The sequence below is a fragment of the Thamnophis elegans genome, chromosome 9 (genome assembly GCF_009769535.1).
Source record: "Thamnophis elegans isolate rThaEle1 chromosome 9, rThaEle1.pri, whole genome shotgun sequence".
Taxonomy (NCBI): domain Eukaryota; kingdom Metazoa; phylum Chordata; class Lepidosauria; order Squamata; family Colubridae; genus Thamnophis; species Thamnophis elegans.
Window position 1 is genome coordinate 13,958,692 of NC_045549.1, and position 18,671 is coordinate 13,977,362.

At 39.3% G+C, this 18,671-nt stretch overlaps 1 protein-coding gene across 3 annotated transcripts in view; it reads left to right on the forward strand.

The window, feature by feature from the left end:
- LOC116513224 (polycystin-2-like) overlaps positions 1–14,844 on the forward strand; it is a 29,980-nt gene extending 15,136 nt beyond the window's left edge. Inside the window, exons 6-15 of one of the 3 annotated variants that reach the window (XM_032224199.1) lie at positions 1–132; positions 1,377–1,547; positions 2,392–2,573; positions 5,832–5,952; positions 8,151–8,249; positions 9,840–9,961; positions 10,758–10,875; positions 12,195–12,358; positions 13,094–13,241; positions 14,425–14,844. The exon at positions 1–132 is cut by the window's left edge and continues 97 nt beyond it. In XM_032224199.1, coding sequence (XP_032080090.1) covers positions 1–132; positions 1,377–1,547; positions 2,392–2,573; positions 5,832–5,952; positions 8,151–8,249; positions 9,840–9,961; positions 10,758–10,875; positions 12,195–12,358; positions 13,094–13,241; positions 14,425–14,688 — 1,521 coding nt within the window. In that variant the 3' untranslated portion in view covers positions 14,689–14,844. Of the gene's footprint in view, positions 133–1,376; positions 1,548–2,391; positions 2,574–5,831; positions 5,953–8,150; positions 8,250–9,839; positions 9,962–10,744; positions 10,876–12,194; positions 12,359–13,093; positions 13,242–14,424 lie in introns of those variants that run through there. The other 2 variants (XM_032224200.1, XM_032224201.1) reach the window with 2 other exon arrangements.
- The last annotated feature ends 3,827 nt before the right edge of the window (positions 14,845–18,671 follow it).

The window sequence follows — 18,671 nt, forward strand, 5'->3', positions numbered from 1 at the left end:
TTGGCTGCTTGTGAAATTGTGTTTTGCCTCTTTGTTATTTATTATGTGGTGGAAGAAATCCTGGAAATTCACATTCACCGGTTGTTCTATTTTAGGAATCTTTGGAACTGTCTCGATGTTCTCATTATCACAGTAAGTAAACCCATTTCAATACTGACCAGTTTGAAATATTCCTGAAACTTTGTAGGGAATTGCCAACTCTCAAGTCTCTGACCAACAAAGAAATGCCTCATTGTTTGTCCTTTCTACACCATAACTGTTAGAAATACCTTCTTTCTTGCTGCTGCTAGGAAAAAAAGTTATATATATATAAATGGCTGTCTGTGTGTCCGTGTTCCAACAAAACTCTGGAACGCCTCGAGCAATTTCAACCAAACTTGGTACACAGATGACTTACCCACTGGAAACAAATACTGTGGGGGTAAGACACCTCTAAAACCCCTCTCTATGTGTGTGTTCTGTTAAGATACAGCCTGTTGTGCCTTAAAATTGCTTCTACTGTACTGCTGTAAAATGGCTTCTAATGTACAGTGCAGTGGAGTTGCCATGGTAACAGCTTCACAGGCTCCCTCTGGTAAGGGAGAAAATCCAACATTAGAAATTACGTTTGGTCTGTACATTTCCCCCCTATAAATAATTACCCGGACAATCAGCTAGATGGAAATAACTAGTAATAACCGTCCCATGTTTGATGAATTAGTAACCATAGCTACTAGAACAGGAAGCCAGATGCTTATACTACAAAGCACTCTATACTGTATTTATCTACATTATTTATGTAGCTGCCCATTTGACTTTTTTGTTATGCTAGGAGGCTTACAATAAACAGATAAAAACATTTAAAACAAAAATATCTATGGAGTTTCTTAGTCATCCAGGTCATGGTTGTGCCAAAGGTGCTTTTTCAAAAGCCAATTGGACTTTCTGGTTTTTCTTTCAAAATGTTTCGTTTCACATCCAAAAAGCTTCTTCAGCACCTTTGAGACTTAAAAAAAAAAAAAAAAATGAATAGACGGGCATATTCTTAATCCATCATACATACAATCAGGAGATGGTTCTCTTAGATGGAGCTAGGTTTGAGAATAAAGCCAGGTTTTCAAGGCATTATGAAAGGACCAGAAGGATGGGCCATAAATTTCAGAGTGGTATTCAACTCTTTTTCAATCAGTTTTCAATGCCATTTCCTCAATTCTCTAGATATCTATTTATGGTATTAAAGATACCTAAAATGTTTTCTTCTGCTAGTACCATGTGTTAACTAGAAGTTAAAGGGACAGTTGTCTATACTGACAGGATTACAATATTATGCAGGAGCGGTAAAGTTAGTCCACTAAACTTTGTGTTTGGGGTTTTTCCCCCTGTTTTTCTATTCCCAGCTATCATTGGCAGCTATTGGATTGAATATCTATCAAATATCTACTGTGGATAAGCTACTGAAGAAACTGCTGGAAGGTCAAAATAGCTTCCCCAATTTTGAACCTTTAGCATACTGGCAAACCCAGTTCAACAATGTTGCAGCTGTTACCATGTTTTTCGTCTGGATAAAGGTAACTCAATTTTTACAGAGATAATTCAAGTAAATTAGGACATTTTATAAGAACATTGTTGTTGTTGTTTTGAAAAATAGAATATTTATAATTTGAGAGTGGAGAAAACCAATTTGCATTCAAGATCTGTCTCTTTTGCTCTTTTAATTGTGTATCTACTCTAAAAGTCAGGAACACAGAAAATTTTAAAAGTTCCCAATGTAGATAAAATCCTTGCAGTTAAGGGGTTTTTTAAATTGCTTTCTGGCATGACATATAAAATTATTTTAAAAGCTAATGAGCTTTTTCTAAAAAGGAGCAGAAAGTCCAATCCAATTTAGTTTTTGCTATAGTTACAGGAGTAATAATACAATTTAGTAATTAAGTGTATGACAATTCATGCTATTTACTTTGTATTTATTTTTGAGTTGTCAAAAAACAATCTTTGGAATAGTCCTTGACATAAAGTTTATTAATATTTAAGATATTATTTCCATATGACTTGTAATATATGAGAGAGCCGAGGTGGCATGGTAGTTAGAGTGCAGTACTGCAGGCTACTTCAGTTGACTGCTAGCTGCAGTTCGGCAGTTCAAATCTAACCAAGGTCAAGGTTGACTCAGCTTTCCATCCTTCCAAGGTAGGTAAAATGAGGATCCAGATTGCTGGGGTAATATGCTGACTCTGTAAACCACTAAGAGAGGGCTGTAAAGTACTATGAAGTGGTATAAGACTTATATAAATCTATCTATTGCTATTGCTAATTGGTTTGGAATTCGTTCGCTGCAATTCTTTCTAGTTGGTACCCCAGTTCTTCCTGCTACTGTTTGCTCTTTGTTTTAAACCATTTTCTTTTCTTTGTCAGCTTTTCAAATTTATCAGCTTCAACCGAACCATGAATCAATTGTCAACAACCATGTCGAGATGTGCCAAAGATGTTCTCGGCTTTGCAATTATGTTTTTCATCATCTTCTTAGCTTATGCTCAACTAGCTTATCTTGTCTTTGGGACCCAAGTTAACGATTTCAGTACTCTCCAGGATAGCGTGTAAGTACAATGAACTTCTTTGTTTGTTTGTATATTATAATTTAGATTTCTAAAGCTGCCCAACTCAACAGTTATGGTTGATGAATAAATTCAAAACACAACCATAATTCATTCAACTGGAGAAAGTAAGAACATGCAGGTACCCCTCGACTTGCAAAAGTTCATTTAGTGACTGTTTGAAGTTATAACAGCATTGGAAAAAGTGATCTATGACTGTTTTTCACACTTACAACCGTTGCAGCATCTCCATGGCCACATGATGCTTGGCATCTGGCTCGTATTTATGACGGTTGCATTGTCCCAGGGTCATGTGATCGCTTTTTGCAAATCTTCTGATCAGCAAAGTCAATGGGGAAGACTGATTCACTTAACAACTGTGTTACTAATGTAATAACTGCAGTGGTTCACTTAACAACTGTGGCAAGTAAAATGGGGCAGAATTTGTGGTAACAACTGCCTCGCTCAGCAACGGAAATTTTGGGCTCAGTTGTGTAAGTCCTGGACTACCTGTGATACACTACGTATATGCGCCCCAGAAGGCAGACACAGTGACAGAAAAATCATCCTTCCTCGGCTCCATCACAAGGTATTAGTTAATAGATGGGACATAAGGGATGCCCACTCTATTTCAGGTTATGAGAAGGGCAGAAGTGAAAAAAGTGTGGCACGACAAAACAGTGCTCGACTAAGCCGCGCCCGATTAAACCGCGTTGCTGACGTCATCAACAGGGTGACAACAGCGAGCGCGGAGAAAGAAGGGCGCTTTAAATAGTGCTTTGAAAGCAAGCTGATTCAACTTAAGGTAAGGGTTAGGTTTAGGGTTAGCTTTAGGTTTAGGGTTAGGGTTAGGTTTAGGGTTAGGTTTAGGGTTAGGTTAAGGGGTAGGGGTAGGTTTAGGGTTAGGTTAAGGGTTAGGATTAGGTTTAGGGTTAGGTTAAGGGTTAGGTTTAGGGTTAGGTTTAGGATTAGGTTTAGGGGGGTTAGGTTTAGGTTTAGGGGTTAATTTTAGGTTTAGCGTTTACAGCGTGTTTCTGTCTCCGCGCTGTTGTCGCCCTGTTGATGACGTCAGCTACGCGGTTTCGTCGAGCGCGGTTTAGTCGAACGTGGTTTTGTGGTGGAACCGAAAAAAGCAGTTCCTTAAATAGCCAATCCTATGCCATAAGAGCTTAGTTGATGACAATCGGAAACCTGCATTATACCCTAAAGTTTACTGGTAACAGGCACATTTCACATAGCAGACCTGGGCACCCAACAGATCACGATACATCATGATTCGTCACGTGATGCAATTGCGTTTCACACCCGTGCCCTACAGCATCCTCACAACTGCTTACACAGCTGCATTTGGAACCAACTGTAGCGGGGTTTTTTTTACAACATTTTAAATTTATTAATGTATAATATAAAATGCAAATGAAATTGGTAGGAAAATAAGGAAAGGAAAGGGGGAAGAGAAAAGGTCAGCATCCTGCGGTTCTGGAGCCGCATGTGGCTCTTACATCCCTCTGCTGTGGCTCCCTGTCGCTCAAAATATGCGTCACAACCGCCAATGTGTGATACCTGCTGGCACATGATTCTTTGAGCTTTTCGACCAACCATAGATAAATCCAAGAAAAGAAAAGTTTCATAAGAAAACAGAACATTTATCTCAACTACATATGCTAGTTCTGTAGCCGCTCAGGAAATAGTTAGGCATGGGAAGGGTTTTGTGTCTCCCGGTGTTTTCTGTGGAAACCGGTCCAAATGGCTCTTTGGGTATTTAAGGTTGCCGACCTCTGGTGTAGGGCAAAGGGGAAAAAGAAAGAAAAGGCGTTGATTTCCAACTCCCTTCGGTGCAGTTGAATAAGATAATAGCATCAAATCTCAACTTTTTAAACTTTTACATAATAATATAATCTAGCCATTTCTATAGCAACAAACACATCTGATCGGTGAAACCCAAAATCAACATTTCGTTTTTTTTCCACCTCAAGCACAAAGTCCAGAAGCGGTTTCCAAAGTAGAACAAACTCTAGTTTTTGAGAAATGTTCAAGGTCAGCCAGATCTAAAGTGCATTGCCCTACTCCTCATTCAAGGGATTGAAATGTAAATTACCGTGATTCAAAAGCTGTTAGTGAATTAGTAAATGTCTTACAGACTGTTAACATATAGTCTGATTCAGACTGTTAATATTTTGTCTGATTAGCTTGGGGTTATTTCTTACATATCACAATTACATGACATGAAATGTGTGGGCATCACCCCTGAAGACAGCCTCAATCAAGCCAAATGGAGACGGCTTTGCCAACAGGGGGACCCTGGAATAGCACTGGAATAACGCTCGGAAGAAGAAGTGCAGCCTAATTACACTCTGTCTTTTCAAAGGAAAGATCATATTGAGAAGTGGGGAGAGTAAGAAATACAGGTAGCCCTTGACTTCCAACCACAACTGACCACCACAAATTTCTGTTGCTAAGTGAAACATGTGTTAAATGAGTTTTGTCCCATTTTATGACCTTCCTTGCCCCGGTTGTTAAGTGAACCACTGCAGTTGTTAAGTTAGTACCGTGATTGTTAAGTGAATCTGGCTTCCCCATTAGATTTGGCTGTCAGAAGGTCACACAAGCTGTTCACATGACCAAGGGGGATACTTCAACGGCTGTAAGTGTGAATAAGTCAGTTTTTTTCAGTGCCGTTGTAACTTTGAACGGTCACTAAATGAACTGTTGCAAGTCGGGGACTAGCTGTAGAAGCCAGAGAAATTAAAAGACATGAGATATGAAAGTGACAATGACAGAACTGTGTATTTGTAAATTATCTTTGTTTTCACTTTATCCATACAATATTTCAATACTTTGTTCCTTAAATGATCTCTTCAGCAGCATCTTAAGAAATCCATCCAACCACATTGCTTGCGCTTCCTATCCTTTTCAACTCATTCACTGTTCCTTTGTATATTCATTTTGCAATATGGTCCTCATTTTTTTGTGATCATACACAAATCTCAATGAATTTCCTCCATCCTGGTCCGTCTTGAATCCAATCTGCTTCCACTCATTCATTCTTGAATCTGTTTGTTTGTTTTAGTTCACACTTCTTCCATACTCTATTTCCGTTGTATTCAGCTTACTTCAGCCTCTCAGCTACAGAATGCATTCAAACACCTCATTTTGCACTGGGAACATCCTGAAAGATTGAAGTTAATTGGTAAAGAAAATTCCAGTAGCACCCAGTGCCTTAACTGTTGGCTAAACTTTAGCGTGTTATTCTCTTTAAAGCTTTACTCAGTTCCGCATCCTGCTGGGAGATTTTGACTTTACAGAGGTTGAAGAAGCTAACAGAATCTTAGGACCCGTTTATTTCACTTCATTTGTGTTCTTTATGCTCTTCATTCTTTTGGTACGTAATTTTTTTTTTTGTTCCTTGATATTTTTGTTGCTGGTCATCTTTTCAAATGGAAGTTTATTTTGCATTATTATTTTTCAATACAGCTAATACGAGTTTTATGCTATGTATCTATGTACCAGAAGAACAAAAAAAAAAGGACTAAATCTCACCAGAAGCATGTACCTTCCAAATCCTTACATTGGTAATGGGAGAATCTCACTGCTGTCTTACTATACTAAAAAGTGGGCAGATTTCGCAAACATCAAATCAAAAAGGTGCAGATTCTATGCTTCTCTGTCAGGTCTAGGACAGCTTGCCATGGCCAACTCGCTGTGGCCAATTTGGCATGGGACAATTTGCCACGGAACAAGAGTTACACGAATAACAAAGAAGTGGTGGAATAGAATCATTAAAGAAAGGATGCCAAAGGCGGGACAGAATGAAATGTGAATGACAAAAAGCAAAATAATTATTTAATTATTTTAAATAATTAAATTTAATTTTTGAATTGCCCTGTGCCAAGCTGTCCCCCAGTGAGTTGCCCATGGACAGTGGTGTATTAACCGTTAAGCAGGATAAGCATGCGCACCAGGCCCCTGGGGGCACCACAAAGTTGAGAAAGAAAGAAAAACCCGATGAAGATTTGTACAGTATGTACAAAAGAGGGGGGCGCTGTTAGGTAAGCTCCCCCATTGGGAGAGCGAGTACGTTCAGCGAAGCGTTGTGACAGTTGTGTTGGAGAACACACAAACCAGCATTCAGAGACACTGCAGTTTAAATAGGCTTTTACTTTCGTGGAAAATAGAGGTATCAGAGTCTATCAAACAGTCCAAGTCATACACGGATAAGATAGTCAGTCATCAGCGTCTTTCAGTTAAGGGATAATCCAAATAACATAGTCTAGTAACATATAATCAGTCCAGTAATCAAGGTTTGCTAACAGTTGCAAAACTTACAATAGCTCACGGCACTCAGATCAGATCAGCCCAGCATCTAACTAACAGAGAGAGCGCTAACAGGCATTCGGGCTCCCTCTTATGGCCGATTGAGGAATACAGCAACCAATCACATTTTACAGTATGGTTTAAAGAAACAGGTACAGCATTGCTATATGATTTATATATTGCCAACCCAACCGTTAGATTATATTCCTAACAGGCACCAAGATTTGTCAGTGCTTAGAGCACCAGTAAGCCTTAATCCGCCACTGTCCATGGAGAGTTGTCCTAATGGTGAATTGACCAGGGCAAGTTGGCTATGTTGAGTTGTCCCATTCCACCTCTGTGCCTATCAAAATCAAAACCCATACGGTTCGCATTGGGCATACATGAAATGCCGGCTCACAGGTATCCTGTGCTAGCAAGTAATGAAGCTGCTTCTTTTTCTGAATATATAAGGAGACATTAATACAAGTGGCAATGTAATATCTACTTTTCATATCAAAATGAATGAAACTTAAGGGTGTGCCCTGCTATATTTCCTTCTGCATTGTTCACATGCCACATAAATGGCTTCATTTTTGTTTTTTTTCTAATGACCAATGATAAACCCGCAAAATCAACTTAAAGGGGACCAGAAAAAAATTGTTTAATATTTGCAGTTGCCAAAGTTACCATATTTTTTGGAGTATAAGACAAACCTTTCCCCCCCCCCAAAAAAGGGTGAAAATCGGGGTGCATCTTATACACTGAATACAGAATTTTTGGCCTCCTGAAACCCCACCCCTTCACAAAAATGGACGTGCAGAGGATTGGGAGGCCTGCAAAGTGCTTCTGGGGAGGGCAAAAATCAGTGAAAAACGGGCCGTTGTTTGCTCATTTTGGGAGGGGGCGGTCCCAAGGAGCACTCTACAAGCATCCTAAAGGCTATGCAAGCCCCTTTTTTGTCCCCCAAAAAATGGGCCATTTTTTGCTCGTTTTTGTCCGTCCCCCCCCCCCAACCCCCAGGAGCACTTTGCAGGCCTCTCAAACTCTCTGCATGCCCTGTTTTTCACAAAAAAATGAAGCATGCAGAGAGTTTGGGAGGTCTGCAGAGTGCAAAAACCTTTTTTTTAAATGTACCTCTTCAAAATCTTGGTGCGTCTTGTACTCCAAAAAAATACGTAATTGCTAGAGATATTGAGAAATTACTTGTTTTGTACTGAGATTTTTAAAAACAGGAAGTCAGCATTTTTTAAAAAAAAAAATTTCTAAAGTGCTTTTCTTAAACAGAACATGTTTGTGGCCATAATCAACGACACATATTCAGAAGTCAAATCTGATATGATACAGCAGAAGTCAGAAATGGAACTTTCGGATCTTCTTAAAAAGGTAATCTCATCCTTGGATTGTAATGGTTTAACACCAAATTATCTCATTGTTTTCACGATTATTTATTCAAATGACTCAAGGTGTCGAATATATCCAACACAACCTCTTCCTTCTATTTTCCCCATAATGACAACCCTGTGAGATGACTTGGGCTGAGAGAGAGCAACTGGCCAAAATCACCCAGCTGGCTTGCATGGCTAAGGCTGGACTAGAACTCACAGTCTCCTGGTGACTGGTTCAAAATCAGGACTGAGGAGGGACTTAAACTCATTAGTGTTTAGAGTGTTGACTTAATTAAAATCAGGGCTTGTGATATTTGGTGTCCATCATAGAACAGTTTAACTACTTGTTTGGCCTGTTGTAACAAACTGATTATAATTCCATTTTTGACTAAATTGGAGTAACACCCTGAGCAAGATAATTGATCTAAGAAATTTAAATAACGGAATAAGATGACAAGAGAGTTGTTTCCATGTACTAATGGGATGTGGGGAGGAAAATATTTATCATTTTTTTAAAAATTAAAATGAAAAAGACTAGAATATCTTCCTGGCACAATCTGTTGTTACTAGAACCTCATCTGACAATCAGCTATCATACCTATATATATAACAGGGTCTGGATATGATTTATAACAGTGTTTTTCAAACTTGTCAACTTTAAGATGTGTGGAATTTAATTCCCAGAATTCCCCAGCTGGCTGGGGATTTAGAAATTTTAAGGGTAAGTAAATCAGTTATTTTAACAAATCCTTATAAATTAACAAAAGCTATAGAAATGTGTTCTGACCCCCCTCGTCCCATACCAAAACACTCCAAGCCAAAGATATTTTACAGAATTTATTCACAGACAGACAGATCCTTGGCAGCAATCCGGCACAGATAAGCCGAGGCAGCAATCCAGCCTGCCAAGCTCACAATACTGTTCATCAAGCATTAGTTAATGCGTTGACTTCTGCAAAAAGGGCAGAAGTCTGGAGAGGAGCCTAATGACCACCAGCTGGGTGCAATTTCCTCCTGTAATTGCGTAATTGTTCCCTACGCCTATTAGCTCTTTGCTGCCGGGCATCTAGGAACAATTCCCTTGGCTCCTCCCCACTGCTGATGTCCAGATCACACTCCCTTGTCTCCTCTCCACTGGCCCAAGGCTCAGTCGCCTCCTGTTGGCCAACCAGCCTCTCTGCACCCTGCTCGGAGTCGGAACCCTGTCCAGGGTCCTCCACATCCTCCAGAGCCGACTCATAGGGCCCCTCGCTGTCGGAGTCTGGTGGCAGCTCCAACGGCTCCTGCTGGGCCACAATAGAAACGGATCCAGGCAACTCATACATATACTGTACTTATGACCTCACACTTCTATGTAAACATCTCACACAGGATACTTATGAAGTAACATATTGTTTGAAAAGGGGGATCAAAGCAAAAACCACCCAAAATGGGTAGAAAATTGGGGGTGGGTGGAGGGTGGAATCACCTCATTTAAAGTCTGCAATTGTTAGGTCATTCACTTCTGTTTGAAACCCCAAGGCGCTTCACTGCATTGCTTGCCTAACAACTGTACCCACATAAGGAATATATCGCTCTCCTTTTTCAGGGATACACGAAAGCCATGGTGAAATTAAAATTGAAAAAAACACCAGTCGATGACATTTCAGAGAGTCTGCGCCATTGTGGAGGCAAATTAAATTTTGATGAACTGCGGCAGAACCTAAAGGGGTAGGTTTGCACAGTTTCTTCTTCTTTCGTACAAAGACTAAATAACAAGTAAATGACCACACTGTTGCTTTTAGAAGAACCACTGTTTCCCACAGCCCCGAAACAGAGGAAAGAAACAGAAAGCAAAGGAATTTGATAAGAAAAAAAGAAAGAAAATGATTAAATCTGCTTTACCATACGGTTGTTTGCAATTTCTCTCCATATCTTTCTGTCCTTGCAAACTAGTCTTCTTTGAATCATATCCATTCCCTTTTGTTTGATTTCTCATGTTTCATTTTCAGATTCTCATCGTTTCTTTTAAATCATGGGGTTTTTTTGTCTTTCCTTTACCTCCCTTTATGTTTGTGATTGGATCCTTATTTACTCTTTCCATAAACCAGTTTATCTCAATGAACTTCTTTGTATCATTTGCGTATGAAAATATATGTCCATTCTTTTAAGTATTTCTTATAGGTATCCATAAAACATACTTTATTTCCATCCTATAGCACTCTCATCTCAATTAAGTAAGTTACAAGAAAGGGTCTGTCTCCTTGTATATTTACTGGCTTAAAGTAAAGATGTGATTACTCCACAGTAGTAATTTTTCAGGGCATACGTTTATACAGAGTAACACTTCTGGTTGCATTTAGTGACTCTGCTAATTTTATGACAGTTCTACAAAACAGTAATATAATTAAGTTGCTGGATACTGAATGCCTATGTGATGGCCCCTTATTTATTCCTAGCACAAGAAAATAATTTTTATTGAGACATTTAAAGCAATCATATTTAAAAACCTAGGTTTTACTTCCAGAAAGGGACGTACGGATGCTGAGATCGAAGCCATCTTTACAAAGTATGACCAAGATGGGGATCAAGAATTGACGGAGTTGGAGCATCAGCAAATGAGAGATGATTTGGAGAAAGAGAGGGTGAGCTTTACGTTGGATGGCATGATTGTATTCTTGAAAAATAAGGCGGGAAGGGATGATTTGTTAGCCTGAACTGCAATTGAATCAGAAATAAATCTTCATGGCTATGAATGCCGTACAAAATTCTGGAATTTTATTTCTTTGGAAATTTATTTTTTGATTTCAGAGAAGCATTTTTTCCTAGTTCTGTTTACTAAGTTTGTACCAGTGGTGGGTTTCAAATTTTTTTTGAACCTACTCTGTGGGTGTGGCCTCCTTTGTGGGAGTGGCTTCCCGGCCATGTAACCTAGTGGGAGAGGCTTGCCAGCCATGTTTTCTCTCTCTCTGTCTCTGTCTCTCTCTGTCTCTCTGTCTCTGTCTCTCTCTCTCTCTCTTTCTCTTTCTTTCCTTTCTTTTGTCTCTCTCTCTCCCTTTTTCCTTTTTTTCTTTCATCTCTCACTTTTTCTTTCTTCCTTTCTTTCTCTCTCTCTCTTTCTCTCTGTGTGTGAGTGTGTGTGTGTGCATGTGTGTGTGTGTGTGTGTGTGTGGGTCAGTAGTGGGTTTCAAAATTTTTTGGAACCTCTTCCAAAAGAGGTGGCCTGCTTTCCGGGTCCACTGGTGGAACCTCTTCTAACCGGTTCGGTAGATTTGATGAACCGGTTCTACCGAATAGGTGCAAACTGGTAGGAACCCACCTCTGGTTTGTACAATCTCATTTTATTGCTAATGAAGATCTCTGGCTGCTGAGTTTTGAATGACGGGGCAACAAAATAGCGTACAGGTAGTCCTCAACTCATGACCACAATGGAGCCCAAAATTTCTGTTTGTTAAGTGAGACATTTGTTAAGTGAGTTTTGCCCCATTTTACGGCCTTGCTTGCCACAACTGTTAAGTGAATAACTACAGTTGATAAGTTGGTAACCTGGTTGTTAAGTGAAACTGGCTCCCCATTGAAGGTTGCAAGATATGACCTTGGGACACAGCATTGGTCATAAGTATGAACCATTTGCTGAGCCTCTGGATTTTGATTACATGATCATGGAGATACTTTAAAGGTCGTAACTGTGAAAAATGGTAATAAGTCACATTTTTCAGTGTCATCGTAACTTTGAACAGTCACTAAATGAACTGTTGTAAGTCGAGGACTACCTGTATTAGGCTTGGATAGGAAATGTTTTGCTCATCCTGAATTGTGGTTTGGGCACTCTACTATTATCTTGAAAGAACCACAAAACTATTCTCAGTTGGTCAAGCAGGTTTCCATTGCCTGCAAATATGACACACTGATTGTAGGAGTAAGGAAGAGTCAAATTCTAACAGTTGTGTTTGTTTCCACTAAGGAGGACTTAGAGCTAGACAGAAATTCTCTAAACCGTCCACTCAGTGGCCGTAGCTTTCCACGAAGCCTCGATGATTCGGAAGAAGATGATGATGACGACAGTGGACACAGCTCCAGAAGAAGAGGCAGCAGCTCAAGTGGTGTCTCCTATGAAGAGTTTCAAGTGTTTGTGTTACAGTTTTATTTCCCCTGTCAAATCCCATTTTATTAATTCTAAAATACGGAATTATGATATGATTTGTAATACCTAACTCTCTTTCCATACAAATCTGCTTTCCAATTGTACCCTGGCTGAAAATAACTCTCCGGAGTAGACCTAAGTGTCAGGATTCCAAGTAACAGACCCAAGGCAATCAAGAATCTGAGCTCTGGTGGTTTCTCAAAGCATCGATTTATTAGGATTGTCATATTGGCACATTTGGGGAAACCCAACTCTGGTTCCCCCCCCCCCCCCAATCAAAATCCAAAATTCTTGCCCTCATGTCACACATCTACCACATAGTCCAATCAGGTCACAGTCCCATCTTCAGCGGGCTTTGTTCTGCTCCTCTCCAACACCTGGTGAAGCGTCCTTGGCTCCCACAGGAAAGAATGTTATGTTGGCTACGCATCCCCCAACTATCTCTACCTCCCTTATTCCCACAGCTCCAACCAGCCTCCCTGCGGCAGCCCTAATGATGCTCCCAAAATGGTTTCAGGGCTGACACTAAAGCTACTTCAGAAATTCTTATCCAAGAGTCCACCAGACTTAATCGTTATGGATATCCCTCAGAAAAGTAGTAGATGAAAAGTTGGTGTAGCTGTTATTCTACCTATCTTTGGGATAGATATTTAAAAGAGAACGTGTTGTTCATACTGTTCTTGAAACCATAACTGTATCAAAATGCATTTTGCTTTCAGTTTGGTCCGCCGAGTGGATCGCATGGAACATTCCATAGGCAGCATTGTATCCAAGATTGATGCTGTCATAGTCAAGCTGGAAACTATGGAGAGAGTTAAACTGAAGCGAAAAGAGGTCTTGGGCAGGCTGCTTGATGGAGTTGCGGAGGTAAACTTGCTTACACTGGCTAAATAGTCAGTATTTTGCAAAAGTTACTGTTTTATGTTTAATTCCTTCAGTTGAAAGGACATCGCTAATTGATCATGTGCCATATAGCCATTGTCAACTCTTCGTGAGCAACGTAGATAGATTTTTGTTATAATAATCTGTCTTTTAACTTGCTCTTTCTAGTTCAACCCCCTGCTTAGGCAGGAAATCCTATAATATTTCAGACAAATGGTTATCCAGTGTCTTAAAAACTTCCAGTATTATATTATATGTGGTACTATGAATTATAATCAATAATTCCTAGCAAGTTATTTGGTCAGAGTTATACCATTCTGATTACAGATAGTTCTCGACTTACAACTGCTCCTCACACAACTGTTACAGCATCCCCAGGTCACACGATCAAAATCTGGGAACTTAATAACTGACGTGTATTTACAACAGTCGCAGCATCCTGGGATCATATGATTGCCATTTGCAACCTTCCCAGGTGGCTTCCGACAAGCCAAGTCAACGGGTAAAGCTGGATTCTCTCAATGATTACATGATTCACTTGGTTCCACCACAAAACCGCGTTCGACTAAAGCGAAACCGCGTACCTGACGTCATCACAGCGCGACGAAAAAAGCACGCTGTGAACGCTAAAGCTAAAATTAACCCCTAAACCTAAACCTAACCCTAAACCTAACCCTAAACCTAACCCTTAACCTAACGGTAAACCTAACCCTAACCCTTAACCCTAAACCTAACCCTAACCCTTAACTTAACCCTAAACCTAACCCTAACCCTTAACCTAACCCTAAACCTAACCCTTACCTTAACTTGAATCGGCTTGCTTTCAAAGCGCTTTTTAAAGCGCCCTTTTTTCTCCGCGGTCGCTGTTGTCGCGCTGCTGATGACGTCAGCGACGCGGTTTAATCGGGCGCGCTTTAGTGGACCGCGGTTCTGTCGTGCCACGGATTCACTTAACACCTCTCTTGATCACCGTAGATAAAAAGGTCATATAATCGGGCGCAGTTGACTTAGCAACCGCCATGCATAGCAATGGAAATCCTGGTCCCAATTGTAAGTTGAGCACTATCTGTGATTATTAAAAAATAATTCAGAAATGTGTTTATTTCTTTGTGCTAAAAGAGAGTTTAGCTACTTGAGCATGATCAGAGATTGTGGTATTCCTGCTTAGGATGAAAAGCTGGGTTGTGAGAATGAAGCGCACAGAGATCAGATGGAGAGGCTTGTACGAGAAGAACTGGAACACTGGGAATCGGATGACGTTGCTTCCCAAGTAAGCCAACGATTGGGAACCCCAGTGGGAGTCAACAGCCATGGACGGACCAGGAATCCGCGCCCTTCTTCCTCACAGTCCACAGAAGGCATTGATGGAGGAGGGGGAGGGGGAAAGGAAGGGGGAGGGGGAGGAAATAGAGGGAGCAACATCCACGTCTAGGAGCACTTGTATTTGCTCAAAATATTTTCCACAAATCATGAGTTAGCTAATGACAAGATGCCTTGGGACAGGGCTGTGAGTTTATAGAGCAGGGGTGTCAAACTCGATTTCATTGAGGGCCGCATCAGGGTTGTGTTTGACGGGGGGGGCATGGCCATGGTGGGTATGGCCATCTCAATGACACTTGTGTTGGGGGCACCTGTGGTGGCCCAAGAAGGGCTGGGGGGGGATCCACTTTTGCTAGTAGTTTGTTTTGCTAGCACTCTGCCAGAGAAAATAGAGCTTGGGGGGTGGGCACACGGATCCCTGGGCTCCATTTTCAGCTATGATGGCTTCCTGAAGCCCTCTGCCAGTGAAAAGGGCGCTGCCCTCTTGAGTTTCGTTTTCACTGGTAGAGGCACCATGGACCACACCTTGGCTTTTTCCAGGGCGGCCCCTCACAGGCCTTGAGTTTGACATCCCTGTTATAGAGTATGATATAAGAAACCATCATGTTGTTATCTGATCTGTTTTTTAAAACCAGAGCTGCTTGTTTTAAATGCCCTTGGTTTCCTTTCCAACTCCTTTCATTAGAAAGATGCACATTTCTCTATTTGTTAGGAGAAAATAGGTAAGCTAGTAAATTTATTTCCCAGTTCTAGATCTTAAGGTAATTATTACCTGGCAGTAAGACATATTGGAACCAGAGACACACTTCTAAAAAAATGTGCATAAAATACACTATACATAGCTGCTTCATACGGCGTAATCAAGTCTATATGATTTTCTTCTGACACTCTTCCTTTTTTAGTTGAAACAGGTAGTCTATAATACATTCTCTGCAAAATAATACATACAGAAGTAATATCTGTGTTTGGCTGCATGAATTAGCTTATCGTTATTTCAATATGATAGATTTGTCTTTTAATCTTGTAAGATTTAAGCTTACCAAAAAGGAATTCCTATTTTGATAAAGCCTATTTTATATGGTTGTTGGGAGGATAACCGTCATTATTCTCAAAGCCCCTTTGAGAAAAAAATTTATGACACAATTTAGCAACGTTAATCATCTTGCAGGTGAAAATGCATGATTGTAGGAAAATTTTCCCATAATAGGATATTGTTCTAAAAGGGCCACTTATAATTGTCCCTGTGAATTTATGTACTGGAAAAAGCATTCTCCGGAGCATAATCTTCATAAGACCATAAAACAGGGATCCGATTAAATATATTCTGAAGGCATTTATGAAAATAATTTATGTAAAAAATAAATAAACAAACACACTGCTAAATGAGCTGTTCTAACAGAAAACTGGACAGCACAACAAACAGTATTTAATAGGGAGCTTTTGAAAGGTTTATATTCTTGTATTTCATTGCATGTAAGTCAAAACCAGAGAGGCTGGGGGAATGGTATACAAGTGCAGGTCAGATTGAGATGTAGAAAAATCGCATGTAACATATTTCAAAATGTAACATGTATATATGATGCATATCTGGCCACCAGATTGCTTCTGGCAGGGAGGACCAGATATGTTCTATACCAGTCTCCAAATTTGTCAACTTTAAGGCTTCTGGGAATTGAAGTCCACAAGCCTTAAAGTTGCTAATGTTGGAAACCCCTGTTCTATACTGTAGATGCTTCATCTTATGTTGTTCTGATGTTCATGGCAGGAAGGGAAAGAACACTCCTTGAGTTACTCAAAACATGCTAAGCTAAGCTTTGTAAAATGCTTGTAACCTTAACTTCTGAAATCACCCATGCTTTGGGTATTGAGGTAGAGTGGGAAACTGTTCACACGGCTTACTATGCTTGATTTTAAATTATATCTTCTTGTTCTTTTTAGCAACCTTCAAAACAATAGAGTTTCACATAAAGGAGTATTATGGAAACCAAAGGTTTGCATTCATATGGTAATAGCTTACATTTTGTAACATGTTGTTACTTCATAACAAACTTCATTTTGAAGTGCATTAAGATTTCATGGGATAGCCATGCACGTTGACAATGTACACATACATTTAAAGTATGACAGCAAAGAAGCTTGAGTATCTGCTATTTTGCACACTGTGTATATACATATATATATGCTTCCAAAGTGCCAATATATTTCTAGGATAATGTTGCCTTAGAAAAGAATATAAATGTTAATTTTGAACATTTCACATAATGGTAAAAATGTACCAATGAACAACTTCCTGACCAATAAAGATTGTGTGTGTTTTGAAGTTGTGAGTGGTTAAAAGGGGGGGAAAGTGAGCTTTGCATCAATTTCAAAGGAAGAGGATTTTTTTTCTCTGCTCTTAAGTGCCATCCAACTAATTGTTTGTGAAATAAAACCAAAGATTTATAATATGTATTTTTATTTGCTTTAATATTTCTAGTTATAGGGCTTTGTATTTCACTGATTACAATCTCAATCATGACTTTCTTTCTATGGTCATTATGGGAAGCTAAACAGAAACATTAAATAAAAATGGATATTACTAGTGCTTTCTCTTTTAGATCTTTTAACCCATAAAAAGACAGTGAAGTTGGTTGAAAGCTTGTAAACAACATACCTGGTCATATGCACCAGATCAGCAGATTAAAGGTTATTTTTGTCTTCCATGGATACTTGGTCACATGGATTAAAAATAAGAAAATTCCTTTTCTAATTCTGTCATATCAATTTAGTTATTTATAAAAAAAATATTGCTGGCATAAGATTGTGTGCAGGTAGTCCTCAACTTAACAACCATTCGTTTAATGACCATTTGAAGTTGCAACAGCACTGAAAAAATTACTTATTGTCACCTTTTGCAGCATTGTAGAGGTCATGTGATCAAAATTCAGATGCTTGGCAACTGGCTTGTATTTATGGCGGTTGCAGTGTCCTGGGGTCCTGTGATCACCTTTTGCGACCTGACAAGCAAAGTCAATGGGAAAGCCATATTCACTTAACAGCTGTTTTACTAACTTAACAACTGCAGTGATTCATTTAACAATTGTGGCAAGAAAGGCCACAAGTGGTGGGGAAACTCACTTAACAACTGTTTTGCTTAGCAGTGGAAATTTTGGCCACAGTTGTGGCTGTAACTTGAAGAGACTGTATAGTAATTTATTCTAAATATAATTGAGCTGCCCACATGATACAATAAACATTTCAAGTTTGGAACAAAACAATTTCATCTGAAACACTCCTGTGTATCATGGAAACACCCTCCACAAAGACCCAAGAATGGCTTTGAGTTTTCCTTATTCCATTGAAATAAAACTTAAATGTTTTGACTCTTTAAGCCATACAGAATAGGAACAAAATTCTACTCCTCTGGGAATTTTTTTGTCTAGTTTTCACCCAAGTTTATTAACACTCTTTTAGCTCATTAAATAAAGTGTTTACCAAAATAGCATAATCTCTTTTATCAGCACTCTTTCAATTAGCACTTAATAGGTTAGACTTCAGCAAGATTTGTTTTACTTGGAAATTCGGGGTGGAAGAAGCAGATGAACTTAGCTTACATTACAGTTTAAAATTTAAATTTAATCATTAATTAAATCACAGCCAGAGCTAAATTAACAAAGTAAATGAAAACCTAGCCCTGCGCAATAAAAAAGAGCAAAATCTGCTCATTGAGCATTTAAAACCACAGGTTTTTTTACTCTTCACATCATAAAAGGTCAGACACACACCAAACCTTGAGCAGAAAAAGCAGAATTAATCAATCCAGGTCAACGTAGAGGCTTTGCATTTTAAAATGTATCCTGAAACTTACTATCAGCAAAACACAAAAGAAGATTAAAAACAAACCTTTTTTTAAAAAAAAAAAAAACACCACAATTTTCTTTTGAAGCTCAGAGCCCAGATCAAAACTTAAGATGGGTATTGCTTCAAGGTCTGGATATTCTGTAAAATTCTTTACACATCCCTAATTCATTGACAGTACTATTATAGAACTTGTCTTCACATTTCATTTACTACTAAGTAATAACGATACCTCATTTTAAGAGACACACATCTTTA